This window comes from Anopheles arabiensis, chromosome 3, assembly GCF_016920715.1.
Source record: "Anopheles arabiensis isolate DONGOLA chromosome 3, AaraD3, whole genome shotgun sequence".
Classification (NCBI taxonomy): Eukaryota; Metazoa; Arthropoda; class Insecta; order Diptera; family Culicidae; genus Anopheles; species Anopheles arabiensis.
The window spans coordinates 37459902-37473007 of NC_053518.1; the positions used below are offsets into that span (position 1 = coordinate 37459902).

A 13106-nucleotide genomic window follows, 5' to 3' on the forward strand; every position below is an offset into this window, starting at 1 on the left:
CGCAATGGGCGTGGGCAGTGCACACTTCGGGAAAAAACGACGCAAAATACTAATTAATCCAATCATCATCGTTGCAGGTCGGCAAATTTCAAAACAACCGTTTGCAGGCGCTATCACGCGCGTTATACCACCAGACGGACGGGGCCAGAATGGCCCAGACAGCTCAAGGAAACGCACACAGCCATTTCATTATCTTGCAAAGGTCCATCTCCACAGTCCAGGCAGAGGCAAAACGCAATAGCCGATCGATCCCGTCGTGCCTGCGTGCTCCACCGCAAACCTTTGGTAAAAATCAACACAAACCGAGCGGACCCGCGAGAGAGAGAGAACGTGCTTGCGCTTACTTCTTTCTCGGTCAAAAAGAATTATGATCACATGCACAAACCAGAAGGAGCTGCTCTATCACCGCCGGCTGAGGAAATGCGGCCACACGTTGGGGGGCGATCTGCACTGCACTCACGCTGCTCTTGAGCTTTCTGCGTCGCTGCGGCGCACTTTCCGGGTCCCGTGGGGTCGAGAGACCATAGCACAGAGCGTTGCGGCCAGGGCAATTAAAGCGCAAAGGCGAAACAAATGGGGTTGGGGGTGGGCGACAGAGACAGAGGCCGCCCGACAGCCGATGAGGCCTTAAGCGCCATTGCGATTGACGGTACAGTTATGATCGTGATTATTTTAAATGAGAACAAAACACAACCGAACATCGCCCGGAGGGGTGGCTGCCTACTACATAGCGGACTGAGGCGACTGCTGGCTGGCTGGCTGGGTTTCTCTTCTCCCTCTCTGCACACTTTGATCGATCATCATCGTTTGTCCGTAAACCGTGGTTCAAAAGCTCGCCTTTCGGTTCATGTGGTGCTCGCGTGGCCCGTTGCGCCCGCCGCCAGCTGATGAGGTTTAAAGCGCCCGAGACCCCAAAATCTGACCGCACACACAGACACCACCAACAGCACACCACAACACAAATTGAGGCTTCCAGGGTATTGATTGCTCATCCACGTCACTTCCCATTAGTCTCGATTGGAAGAGTGCACGGCGCGAAGCGTGCTGGCGGTGGTGCTGCTGGGCCAACAACACCACCCACCGCAACCAGATAACCTTGTTTACGGTTAACTACTGCTGCGCGCCCATCTACACACCCTCGCACACCAGGTTCGCGCTTCGCTAAATGGCTTCGCTGTATCGGGGAAAGAAATCATAAACAGTCAATTAATTGGGGATTTGAATTGCCGTTACAAGGTGTAACAAATGTTAACCCCGACCACAAGAGAGGCACAAGCACATCGGCAGAATCTGGCATGCGTGCATGCGTGATCCAGTTCACAAGGCAGCGGCACACACGTACCCACACAAAGTCAACATGTTTTAGCACAGTTTAGCTCAAGTTGATGGAAATGCACAGAATTAATTCAATTATTTTCAAAACCTTGTCAACATAATCAAATCAACTCAGCATTTTACTCCCTCCTCACTCAACACGCATTAATGGGCAATTAAATGTGAGCCACTGCCAGCAGTAGGTATCACATTACACAGAGCCGCCCGCTATGTCCAGAGCGATCATTTTCCCGCTGCGACCGGCTGCTACTTTTGACTTGCACGCGTATGCGCGTACGTAACCTTCTCTCGTGCGTAACCCAGAGCAAATTTCATTCGACACAACATAGTTTCAAACACACCAGATAAGCGGCCACGGCGTGCGCCCACCGGAGCATTAAATCTCGAAAGCAATCATTACCGTTAGAATGTTTTAAACCCTCCCACGGCATGATGCGGGGAGCCCGCACCGGGCGGACACTGGTACACAAACACGCGTTCGTCCCGTTGCGTAGAGGAAAGGTAAGTGATTTAGAAAGCTATCAATCAAACATGTACGCGTGTAGTAGGCAGAAGTAGTAGCCCTTGGGTAAAAAGTGTGAACAAGAGTGAAATGTGCACACGTGGGGCTGCTTGCTAACCCATTCTCTGCTAGTTCCGATCGCCGATGGAATCGCGCTCAGGTTTCCCTTTTTTCTCACGACTATCCAACACGACACGCGCATGTTATGAGTGTGTGTGTACATAAAGGAGGAACACTTTCTTCCTCGCCACTGCTGCACATTATTGGCATCATCGCATGCCCATCACGCAGCAGCGGCAGCGGCATCATCATCATCGTCAACTGACGATAACTATTATGCACGCTTCAATTCGCAAAAGTGCACCGAAGCGTAAGCTCGATATGCTCCGGCTCAACGCCTTTACGACTAATCTGATCGCTGATCGCACCACCCTAAAACAAGCGGGATCTTACAGTAAACGCGTCCCCGTACTGTCCGCTCGTCATCTATAATTACGAGTACAGGGGCAAAAAGAGACTTAATGACATTGCATTCTAGGGAGGCTTGTGTGTCTGTGTGGAAAGAGCGTCCCATTTGCAAGGGATTTTTGCTCTACGACGAGCTCAATCGGTAATCGCAGCATCGGTCGATTGTTGTCAGTGCGAAACCACTTTCCCTTGGAGGAAGAAATAAATTTAGATTGTTTAATTAGAACCATTGTACCTTTTTCTGTCTTTTTTTTTTTCACTGCATTGGAATTCGTCGCGACGAGTTCGTGTGTGAAAATGCGACATTTTACCATTTCCAAATCGTTCACTCTTGTGCTCCTCCCCTCTACTGCAGCAATTCAAACGCAATCGACAAGTCGCGCAGTCATTGAACAAAAAGTGTCTTAGCATTGCGCACGCACTAACTTCCTGGTGCAACAAACGCACAGCACACACACACGCACCACAGAGTGCAGCAAATTATATTTAGAAATTACCTTCTTCTGTTATTCCTGCTCGGAAACAGCACAGTCCCCCCAGCCGTGGCGTGAAGAGTTAATTGATCTCGCCGGAGATGGTGTGTGTGTGTGATTGTGTGGTGGGTAAAATGTTTTAAACCTCACAATGACACACAATTGCAGCTTCACACGCAACATTATACCGCGGTTGAAGGCCTTTTACGCAATTTGAGCGATAAACGTTTGGTAAATGATCAATTGAGCTGATTCTTTGTTTTGCGGTGGTAAACATCCATTAAGGAAGAGCTTTTGTTGTGTTGTAATTACATTAACAGCAGTATCTGGACACTTAAGCAACACACAGCCTGTAGTAGTAGCAACTAAATTGATTTTTTTTCATAATAGATAAGGATTGGAATTAACCAATACGGCCGAAGTCGTTCTTTCTGAATTAAATTGGGATTGGATTTAAATGTGAATTTCCTCTTTTAATGTTAAAAGTCAATGCCTTGTCTTGGAAAAGATAATTTGAAACAACACGAAGAAAAACGAAATCTTCTCTACACATTAAATATTAAATATCAGATTTATCTCAAAGATCAGTCTCCAAACATCGATGCACACAAATCACGATCAGCTTGAAATATGTACCTTCTAATAACAGTTGCGTCCATTGCCAGTTCTATTCTACGGTCCCGAATTCCTCTCATTCTCCCTCCCTTCCCCATCCTCCTCCCCCCCCCTCCCGCTTTTATTAACGCCTGTATCATTTATAATGTAAAGAACACGATCGGTATCACGTTTCAAATTGAACTTGAACCTGGCTGGTGAACCGTAAAAAGGCGGTAGCGCGTATAGCGTACACAGCAACGGCAACGGCAACAACCCCAGCCAGCACACCGAAAGGAAAGTAAAACGCTCTGTCAAAAAGCAATTCCATGACTAACGATTGAGCTTTCTCTAATTAGCCACCAGCAACGGGACGGAACGGGCAGCAGCGCAACATGGGCTGTGGTAACCTTTTTCACGCCAGCATTATAATTTCTTCTATCCCTTCCGCCCGCTAACGCGCGTTCGTTCGGTTTCACGCGCGCTCATCTTTCACGCGGGTTCTAAAAGATTATTTAACGTCTATAAGTCACGCAATAGGGAGGCTGGCTAGCTGCTGCCGGTTGGTTGACGGGGCGCGGGTTTTATATCTTGGCCCGTTCACCGGTGTTTTTTTTTTTATATGGAAACGGAACGTACAACAACACAAGAACGGATCGAGAGGAGAGAATTAGAACCCACAACACAACGCGTATTTGTTTATCCTTTGGGAAGGAGAGTTGGTTGCGCGTGTGTGCATTGCGGCACGGTTTGCGGGAAGATGCTAGGCTCAATTGCGAGATGGAGCGAGCTGTCCGGAACAAACGGATCAAATCAAAACAGACGGCTGTGGAATTCAAAAACTGGAGAAACTTCAAAAACGTAAAGTTTTCGGGAACCACAGAGAGCATCATCATGTTTCCCTTTTTCCATAAAGAAAATCATAACATCAACGAAACAACCGTACGTATCATCATCTCCTCCAGACAACCTTCTAACTGGGCAGGAGGGAAAACTAAAATGCGTACCAGCAGAGATCCCGCTGCAGTGTGAGCAGTAGGGGGAAGAACTTGTTCGTTCGAAAATCTTTAAATAAATTCCTTAATTTACGATCTTGTTTTCCGATTCCACCGGTATTCCCGCTACCCTCCGAGACCGAGTCTGACATTCTTTCTTCCCGTGAGAAGCGGGAGATTTATTTAACGCGTGCGACGCGTTCATCTGCACGTGCACGCCCCATCATGTTCAAGCGGAAGCAACAGCAGTATAAACCTGTCTGCCACAAGCAAGAAGGTGCAGACTGATGCAAGTGTAACAGCATGGAGAGAATTATTTGTACATAAAAATTATGGAAACTATTTTTACTTTCATATCAAAGATGCATTGCACGACTAACGGCCACTAAAGATGTGCCCGTTTAGTGAGTGAGTGTCTTAGTGGAACAAACACAAAATGCTACAACGTTTAAAAGCAAAAACTACGCATCCAATAGCGTCCAACAAACAAGGGAACTAGGATGAAACGTGCTACACACGCCTAGCAAAGAAAACAATCTTTACGATTACGAGGGGGAAGGCAGGCGGCTAATATCGTGAAAATTATCACCTCTATATCAACCTTCACTGCACCACTAATAAATTGTGCATATAATGCGTACAACACACATCCCATGCCACACAACGATCTTACTCCGTCGTGCGCTCACACACAAATCCGGTCGCTATATTCCTCCTACGCGCTTAGGACCCAAGGGAGCGGAGAAATATTTCAGCGGATTATGACACTAAAAATGGTCTCTATCCCGCACTCCTTCAGCCCACAGGCCCTCCTTGCCTCTCTGTGAAATCATAACAAACCGACACCGTTCCACTGCTTTGATCGACGACAAGTTCATAATACTACGCGCGCACACACACCCCGTGTCGAACGAATGCCAAGGTCTCGGATTACGTGAGGCAGGTCAGTTACTTGTCTACGGGGTGGTCCAAAGTAAATGAACGCAAAAACGCAGCATTTATAAACCATCATCGAATAAGGAGTGTGATGCTTCTTGTAGTAGAGAATTGGAAGCATTTTCCATCGCATTTAAAGCCTGTCTTGTTCATCGTTCATTATGTGTCTATAGAAGTTGATTTTTGCTGCAGTTTCCAAACTAATAAATATTGGAAAAAATATGCCAAATGTATTTGGCGCAAAGCATAAACCACAATTGAATACTTACATTATCGCCATCGTTGTGTTGAGCGTCACCGTTGGCCTGTGCTTTCAGCTGATCGACCTCGCCAATCTTTTCCAGCTTTCCAGTGCCCTCGGCGACCACTCCCTCCTTGGCCGGGTCTGTGGTTATGTTAACGGAACGCTTACTTTGGGCCAATCCCATTTTTTGTTTTGTTTGATGGAGCGGTTTGTCTGTAAAGAGCAAATAATAATAAACGTGGCACATGGTTAATCCGTGTTGCAATGTGTTGCCATTTCTTATTCTAGTTATTTACTGATAGTGGCCTAAATCGAGACCGCAACAACGGTGTTACATTGTGTATAACTTCGGTACACAGTTTGGATTAAAACGGTTCGTTTTTTAACATTACTTTTCTGATGTTTAACACGACGAGTCTTCAAAGTTTGGATAATAGTTTTTTATTTTACCAAGTCCAAAGTCATTAACTGTGGCAAGGAATTGATCTTTCCTTAGCTCGCCATCATGTTGAAAACCAAAATATCAATTAATCAACAAATTAATACGTTGTATGCGTACGTAGCAAAATGAGCAAGCGATATTTTGACCGTCTCAAAAAAAAGCCCAACGACTCAACGAGATTCGCAATAAATCAAGCTCTCGTCGTGCCATGCTATTGTGCTTAAACATCAAGATTAATGATCATCTTAACGGTCAAGTGGAGCGCTACCAGCAATGTGCTTTGCTTCTGGCACTGCTTTAACTAAAGCCATTCTAACGCTTAATGGGCTGTTGACGTCAGTCAACCTGTCTTGTCTCACCGGGTGTCGTCGCCTGATGCTTTCGTTATTCCGAAAGTTGGTTTTAATTAGATCGGGGGCATAGACATTTTTGGTTTCAGCTAGGTTCGGAGCGATGCTGATGATCTATTCCCTAGAAACGAGAGTGACTTTCATTTTTAACAGCAGTGTAATGCGTTCACGATTATAGAGTTTTCAAAAACATGATTATGTCGTCTAAGTTTTTAAATTCAGATCTCTGATTAGATATCGGGTAAAGATCAATAGATCTTTGCTCTTGCACTTTGCTTCTGTATCTTTAAATTCTAATTTAATTCTGAAATTTTACATGTGTCAGAGGCCAACGAAAGAGAGATATTACATAAAACAAACCACTAAACATAATATTTGTACACATCGATAGGTCCAAACAGACATCCCTGTTATCCCTTTTCATAAAATGTCACTAGCATCACATGGTACAACCACATTTTTATATGTCTTAATTCACGCGGAACTTACCACAAAGGCCTCGGACAAGCAATGGATGCATAAATATCAATAGAGCCTTACATTTATAGCCCGCTTCCCAGTCCAAGGGCGCCCTTATTGATGCGCGCCTGACAAGTAGACCGTTCTGGGCGCAAAACAGGGAGAAGCCGCCTTCGCCAGCGACCACAAATAAAATAAAGCTATAACATTTTATGTCTTCCCCGGCAATGGCAACAAGCTCTAAGCAGGCACCACCTCATGATGTGCGAAGAACTGCTTCGAGGCGGACGAAAAGAAAAGGGCACGTGAAAAATTCACCACCAAACCCGAGTCCTCCAGGTGTGACTTCATAAAAATAATAATTATTTCCTTTGCCTTCTTATCTATGGAATGTCACGCGAAAAGCGTCGGAGGGTGGTAGTAAAAGTGTTTCTTTTAATCAATGCTATTAATTATTATCTTTCGTATGATAGAACAGCAGTGTGAATGCTGCATAAAGAGTGAATTTATATAAACAATAAAGGCAGAATAAAGGCAGAATATATTTGTCGTTTTAGACATATTAATAAAAAAAAATGATGAATCAAAATCATATGGTAATTTATTAAAATAAATAGACAAGACTTTTGAAAGGTTTACTTTCTGAAATTTCACAATTATTACTATTTACCCATGCTTTTCTTGTTCCGCTGACAAAGCGAAGCAGGGATTTTCACTTGATCAAGTTTTATGATCATTTCTAAGCAACTCCAAGCTTACCCACAACCACAGAAAATTCCTGACAACTAAGCAAAGAGTGGTCGTCACAAGCTCTCGGTAGGGTAGCGCGCGAGTAAATTAATTCTCACCACCACCCCACCCACCACCACCAACCGGAAGAGCCGACGACCATTTCATCGGAATCACAGGGGGGAAGAAATTTTACATCGCGATTTGTGCATGAATCACCCGAAACGATTGCACCATAAAACACCGTTGGATAATGTGCTATTTTGATTTTTAGCTGACACCACCGCTCTGAGCGCCATAATGCCGGGCTTAGCGTGATGATGGGGAGAGGGAGTGTGGAGTGGTGATTCAGCGCGAAACAATTTGCCAGTTGGTCCGCGGGCAATGAAATGGAGGGAGAGAGAAAGAGAGAAAGGGAGAGACACAGCAAGGTAGCAATAAAATCTGTGAGAATGTTCTAACAATTTCAATTAAACAAGCACCAAACACACAACCACAGGTGACACACAGGTGGTGCGCAAGCAACAACAACATTAATACTCAGCATTTTACTTCCAAAGCCCCAATGTTAATGGGGAGGAGGTTTGTGAGGGTGTGGATGATATCGCAACAGTTGCCACAAGCTTGCATAGTAGTGGTGGGAGCTCGGAATTCGACCTACCCGATTCCTTGTTCAGAATCAATTCCGGAGCCGATTCCGATACAAAAATCGATTCCGGAGCCGTTGGTCTAGTCGATTCCGGAGCCGTTGCCCTAGTCGATTGCGGAGCCGTTGCCCTAGTCGATTCCGAAGCCGATTCTGAAGTCCGCTCCGGAATCGATCCCGGAATCAGAATCGACCTGGGAATCGCAATTTGTTCCGGTAACGGAATCAAGATTGACTCCAGGGATGGAATTAGCTCCGGAATGAGAATCAGTTCTTGAATTGAAATAAGAAGTTTCAGAAGCGAAATCCGTCCGGGAATCTCCATTAGAATGAATCGTTTACAAGTACTTTTTATTGTTTTGCTGCTTTCAATACTTAGCATCATTAGACCCAAACGCCTGTTCCTATAGAGATGCCGAAACCGAATTGATTTTTGATTTTAGAGCCAATTCCGATGCCGGAGTATATTTTTATTCCGGAATCAATTCCGGAATCAATTCCGGACATCAATTTCGGAATCAATAAAAATCAATAAAAACAATTCCGGAGCCGATTCTGGAACCAATTCTGGAGCCGATTCTGGAACCAATTCCACAGCCGATTCCGGAACCAATTCCAGAATCGATCCCAGCAAACTTCGGAGCTAGCCGGAATCGATTCCGATGATATCTTCATTTTCCCATCACTATTGCATAGCCCCACATTCACCTGCTGGTACAGCAAACCAACTCTTGTGCTAGGTAAATACCGAGTGCTTCAGGCACAGCACACAATCACACGCCTGTGCCCAATGGCGGCCGTTTGTGTAAGGTCATAAAGCGAAATAGACATGTACGATTTTATTTTATAATTACAAAAAAAAACCGGCCATTTTTTGTGACCATCACGTAATAGTCTGCTGCCGGGTCGGTGGAGAATTCTTCATCATGTTCAATGAACGTGTGTGTACGCGATGATGATGATTTCCGACCATCTTCCGGGGTAAGGTTGGGGCACCGTCGTGTTCCCGGGTTCAGGAGGATAGTGCAGCAGCAGTACACACAGATAGACCGAATGACACGTTCGAACGGTCACATCGGACCATGGCCCGGAACTGCGAGAGTCGGCGGCCGCGATAGTAGACGCGGGACTAGTACGTGCAAGAAGCCAGGAAACGGTGTCGTTAACCGTTATGTTTAATCAGCGTAGCAATAGAGGGTCCCGCCGCACTCTACCACTCGCGCACATAACCGTACATTAACGTTGGCCGGGCTGGGGTGTGTGAGGGTAATCTTGTTGTTATTATGTTTTGATAGTTAGCTTTTTATTCCGGGACTCTCGAAGCTGCTGCTGCTGCTGCTGCACCAGACTTGCGGAAGAAACAGGGAAGGCATGAAACAGGAGCGCGAATTACGGAAGGAGGTTGGAGCACGATACCGAAGACTACACTATAAGATCGAAACACGACCGAGCAGATTCAAGAATATGGTAGAGGCACCCCGCCATCGATGTTGCAGGCTCTATCTCTCTTTCTTTTCTGATTGAAGTGGTTTCAATCTCTCAACCGGGCAGCACACCTTTGCTTACGAGAAGGTGAGAAATATCGCAAGAAACAAGCTGTGCATGTGAGTGTTTGCGTGTGTGTGTGCATATGCTGCACCGTACAAAGTTGCTGTCCGAGTGCCAAAGTAATTTCCAGGTTCAACACACAATTTTCTAAGCCATCCCTCCTCCTCCGTCCACCCTATTCGGTCGAACAAGGGGTGGTGAACGGGACTTGAGACTCCAAGTGGTTTGTGGCGTGTATATGTGTCTGTGTGTATGTGCGACTAGAAGAAAAGGCTGATGATTATAGCAGCGAGTCAGCACGTTTCGAGCAGCGACGACTCGTCTGGAAATGGCTCTGATTGAACGTGATTTGTCAAATACCAAACCATACGCTCGGGGAAAGGGTACAAGAACGTGGGAAAATGTTTTCATCATTACATTACGCGAGGTATAGATGGTGCTTAAAGGGCAATAAGTTTGCCGTAAATTAAAAAAATTTACTTTATAGAGAAGAGTTTTATAATATTGAAAAAGCAACTCTTGAGCTTTATAAGAATGGTCAAACTCAATAAATTTATGCAATACTTCGCCGCAGATGACATCGATTAACGAAAAACTTGCTTTGGGATTTAGAGTAAGCGTCCCCTACTCCCTTTCTAATCTTATCCCTGTTCAACACCAACAACATACCACCACCAGCAGTTCTCCGTATTGCATTTTTGACTTAATTCTTGCTCTATAAACCCCACAAAACCCCTCCCGTCCCTGGAGTTAGTGTGTGTAATCTACCAAACCCTGCTCCAGGGGTGGACTACTGTGCACCATATGTTGTGGAGACAAACCTTCCCCTTCACACAAATAAAAAAAAAAACACAGCCCGCAAGAAGACGCACTTTTAATGGCGAGCCAGAGAGAAGGTGGAGGACCGAACAGACAACGAACCCGAGCGCGACCCACCCGTTTACGCAATGGAAGCGACGGCGACAACGCCAGCAACTGAAGCAGCGAACAGAGAGCTCAACCAGCAGCAGCTGCTGCTGCTGTTTCTGTCCTCTGTTGTGTACACACCCGGCTCGGGACACCGGGACACTAACCGACACCGGGAGAAGCGCAGCATGGCGACGACACACACCACCACTGTGTTGTACACCATATACACTCCCTTGCAGTACATATTTCCATGCAAGTTCGCGATCGCGCATCCATCGTTAATGACCTTGTGGCGGTCGACGGCACTAAGAGAGAAAGAGCGAGCAAGATGTGGCTGAACTACGGCAACCGCGCCAGGTTGTTACCGTCGCCGTCATGTGTGCCCCGTGTGTATCTGCTAAAATAAGGCACAGAACAGCGTACGAAGGGCAGAGCACGAGAGTACAACGAGCTATCCTGCTGCTGCCTTCTTTGTGCCAAAGTCGTCCAAAACGCATCCGCGCAGAAGAAGAATAAGTTGTGGCGTAGAAAATGCAACGCTGGTGACACAAACCCAACAGCTCTCGGTGGGGGGAGGGAGGGGTTTTGTAAAATCCCAAAGCATATGGCGAGAAGATCGAAACCGCGGAACGTGACTAAGCCGGTTCGAGTTTAGTTCAGTGTCTTCAATCCCGCGAACTCGCGTTAATCAGTTCCCGTTAATTGTTGCAAAGAGGAAATAAACGATTCTTAATTTGCCCATCCATCCACAGTGGTTACAGTTTACAGCAAACATTAAACTCCCTTTTGATTACCATTTAAAACATGTTTTAATATTTCGTTTGAAGTGCGCCCCTACTACTACCATTGATCAAATGACGATCGGGAAATAAACGACTTTACGTAAACTGCGCACTGCGTATCGCGTTACAAAGGCAGCAAAAAAGTCACCACATCTTGTCACCAACCACCAGCCAACGATGAGCCCACAACGATGCTATAAAACCTTAAACATTTTACACACCATTCACTTTGCATCCTCAACCCCAAAGGCTAGCCCTCTCTCTCTCTCTCTCTCTCTCTCCTAAAGCACTAAAAGGCATGGTTTTTATAGCACTTTAAGGGTTTCCATCCGTTGACAGGGAACTTTTTGAAACACTACCACCCTTCCACTCTTCCAAGCGCTATAGCAGCGGCGGCCGGGCCGGGGGGGAGTTTGGATTAATTTGGCTCTCTACCAGCCGCTTGCGCTGTCAGTTTGAATGCATAAAACCATTTCTACACTAAACGGGCCCGCCGCCGCTTGACTGCAAAATAAATTTTTATCTTTGTCACTGTGTGTTCGATACACGCCGCATGAAGAAAAAAGAACCGACAACAAATAAAAAAAGGTTAACTTCAATACTTCCGGCATATGCTAAAAAAAACCCACAAAACAACACCCTAACAAGCCGGTTGTGTGACATGGCCCAAAAGGCAGTGGTGTGCGCATCAGTCTTCGCCGTCTGTTTCGGAACTACCGACTGTGTGTGTGTGTGAATGTGTTGTTTGGGGCTTAGAAAACTCAACAACAACAAGAATAGCAAAAATATCACAGAATATCGCACACAAGCAGCGAATAAGTTAAGTGCAAACGCCAGTAACGTACACAAGGCACCCCGGTGAAGCACTCTACCCGGTTCGGCTTCGGGAGGGCTAGGCAAAGGATGGCTTAATGCCGCCAATGGCACAAACATACGCCCCAGGCGCGATTAGTATGCAAATTCAGTCAAACATACTGAAACAGGAATCTCATCAACCGAACCGGCGGTTCTATCTCTCTCTGGTCCGCTCGAAGGCTCCATAAAATAATGGTCATAAAAATAGCATTCAACACAGCAACTCAGTGTCTCTCCACTACCACCCTGCGAAACACACTCGGGCTGCTGCCGCTAGCCCAAATGCTGTGCGCCACACGCACAGAGGAATCGTCACGGGCGACACGACGCTGAGCGCACCACCGGACGACGACCACATGGGACCCGCGCGCACATGTGCGGCACCCGACACAGGAAACTGCAATGAAGAAAGTAATATCCGCTAAATTAAAAGTTTACAACGAACAAACCAGCAAACAAACAAAAGGGTAAAATGGCTAATAACTGCCACACTGAAGCGTCATTATTATAAACAACCTTATCGGGGGGAAACGCTCAAGCCCGTCCAAGTATTGGCGTTGGCTTCACTAAAGAACTAATCAATTTTAAGGTGTTTTATGAGCAAAGTTTCTCGCTTTTCTAAAGGGCACAGAGAGCACAGAATACAACTATCGGCCAGCGTGCCAGCCAAGATCGTGTACACGTGACGGCGTGTTTCAGCATCAATTTTTATTTGCATTTTTAACAAAGCAATTTCATTCGCGCACCGCCCGTTTGTTGCGCACTTGCGTTTGCGTCACCGATAGCGTCGCCAGACTTTCAGTGGATGAGTAATGTTTTTTGTAATGATTGGCTGCTGG

At 46.0% G+C, this 13106-nt stretch overlaps 1 protein-coding gene across 5 annotated transcripts in view; it reads right to left on the minus strand.

Moving 5' to 3' along the window:
• Window positions 1–13106, minus strand: part of LOC120900785 (flocculation protein FLO11-like) — a 68099-nt gene that overhangs the window by 16443 nt on the left and 38550 nt on the right. For all 5 annotated transcript variants that reach the window (XM_040308248.1, XM_040308250.1, XM_040308249.1 and 2 more), the window contains one exon: window positions 5573–5760. In XM_040308248.1, coding sequence (XP_040164182.1) covers window positions 5573–5731 — 159 coding nt within the window. In that variant the 5' untranslated portion in view covers window positions 5732–5760. The remainder of the gene's footprint in view (window positions 1–5572; window positions 5761–13106) is intronic.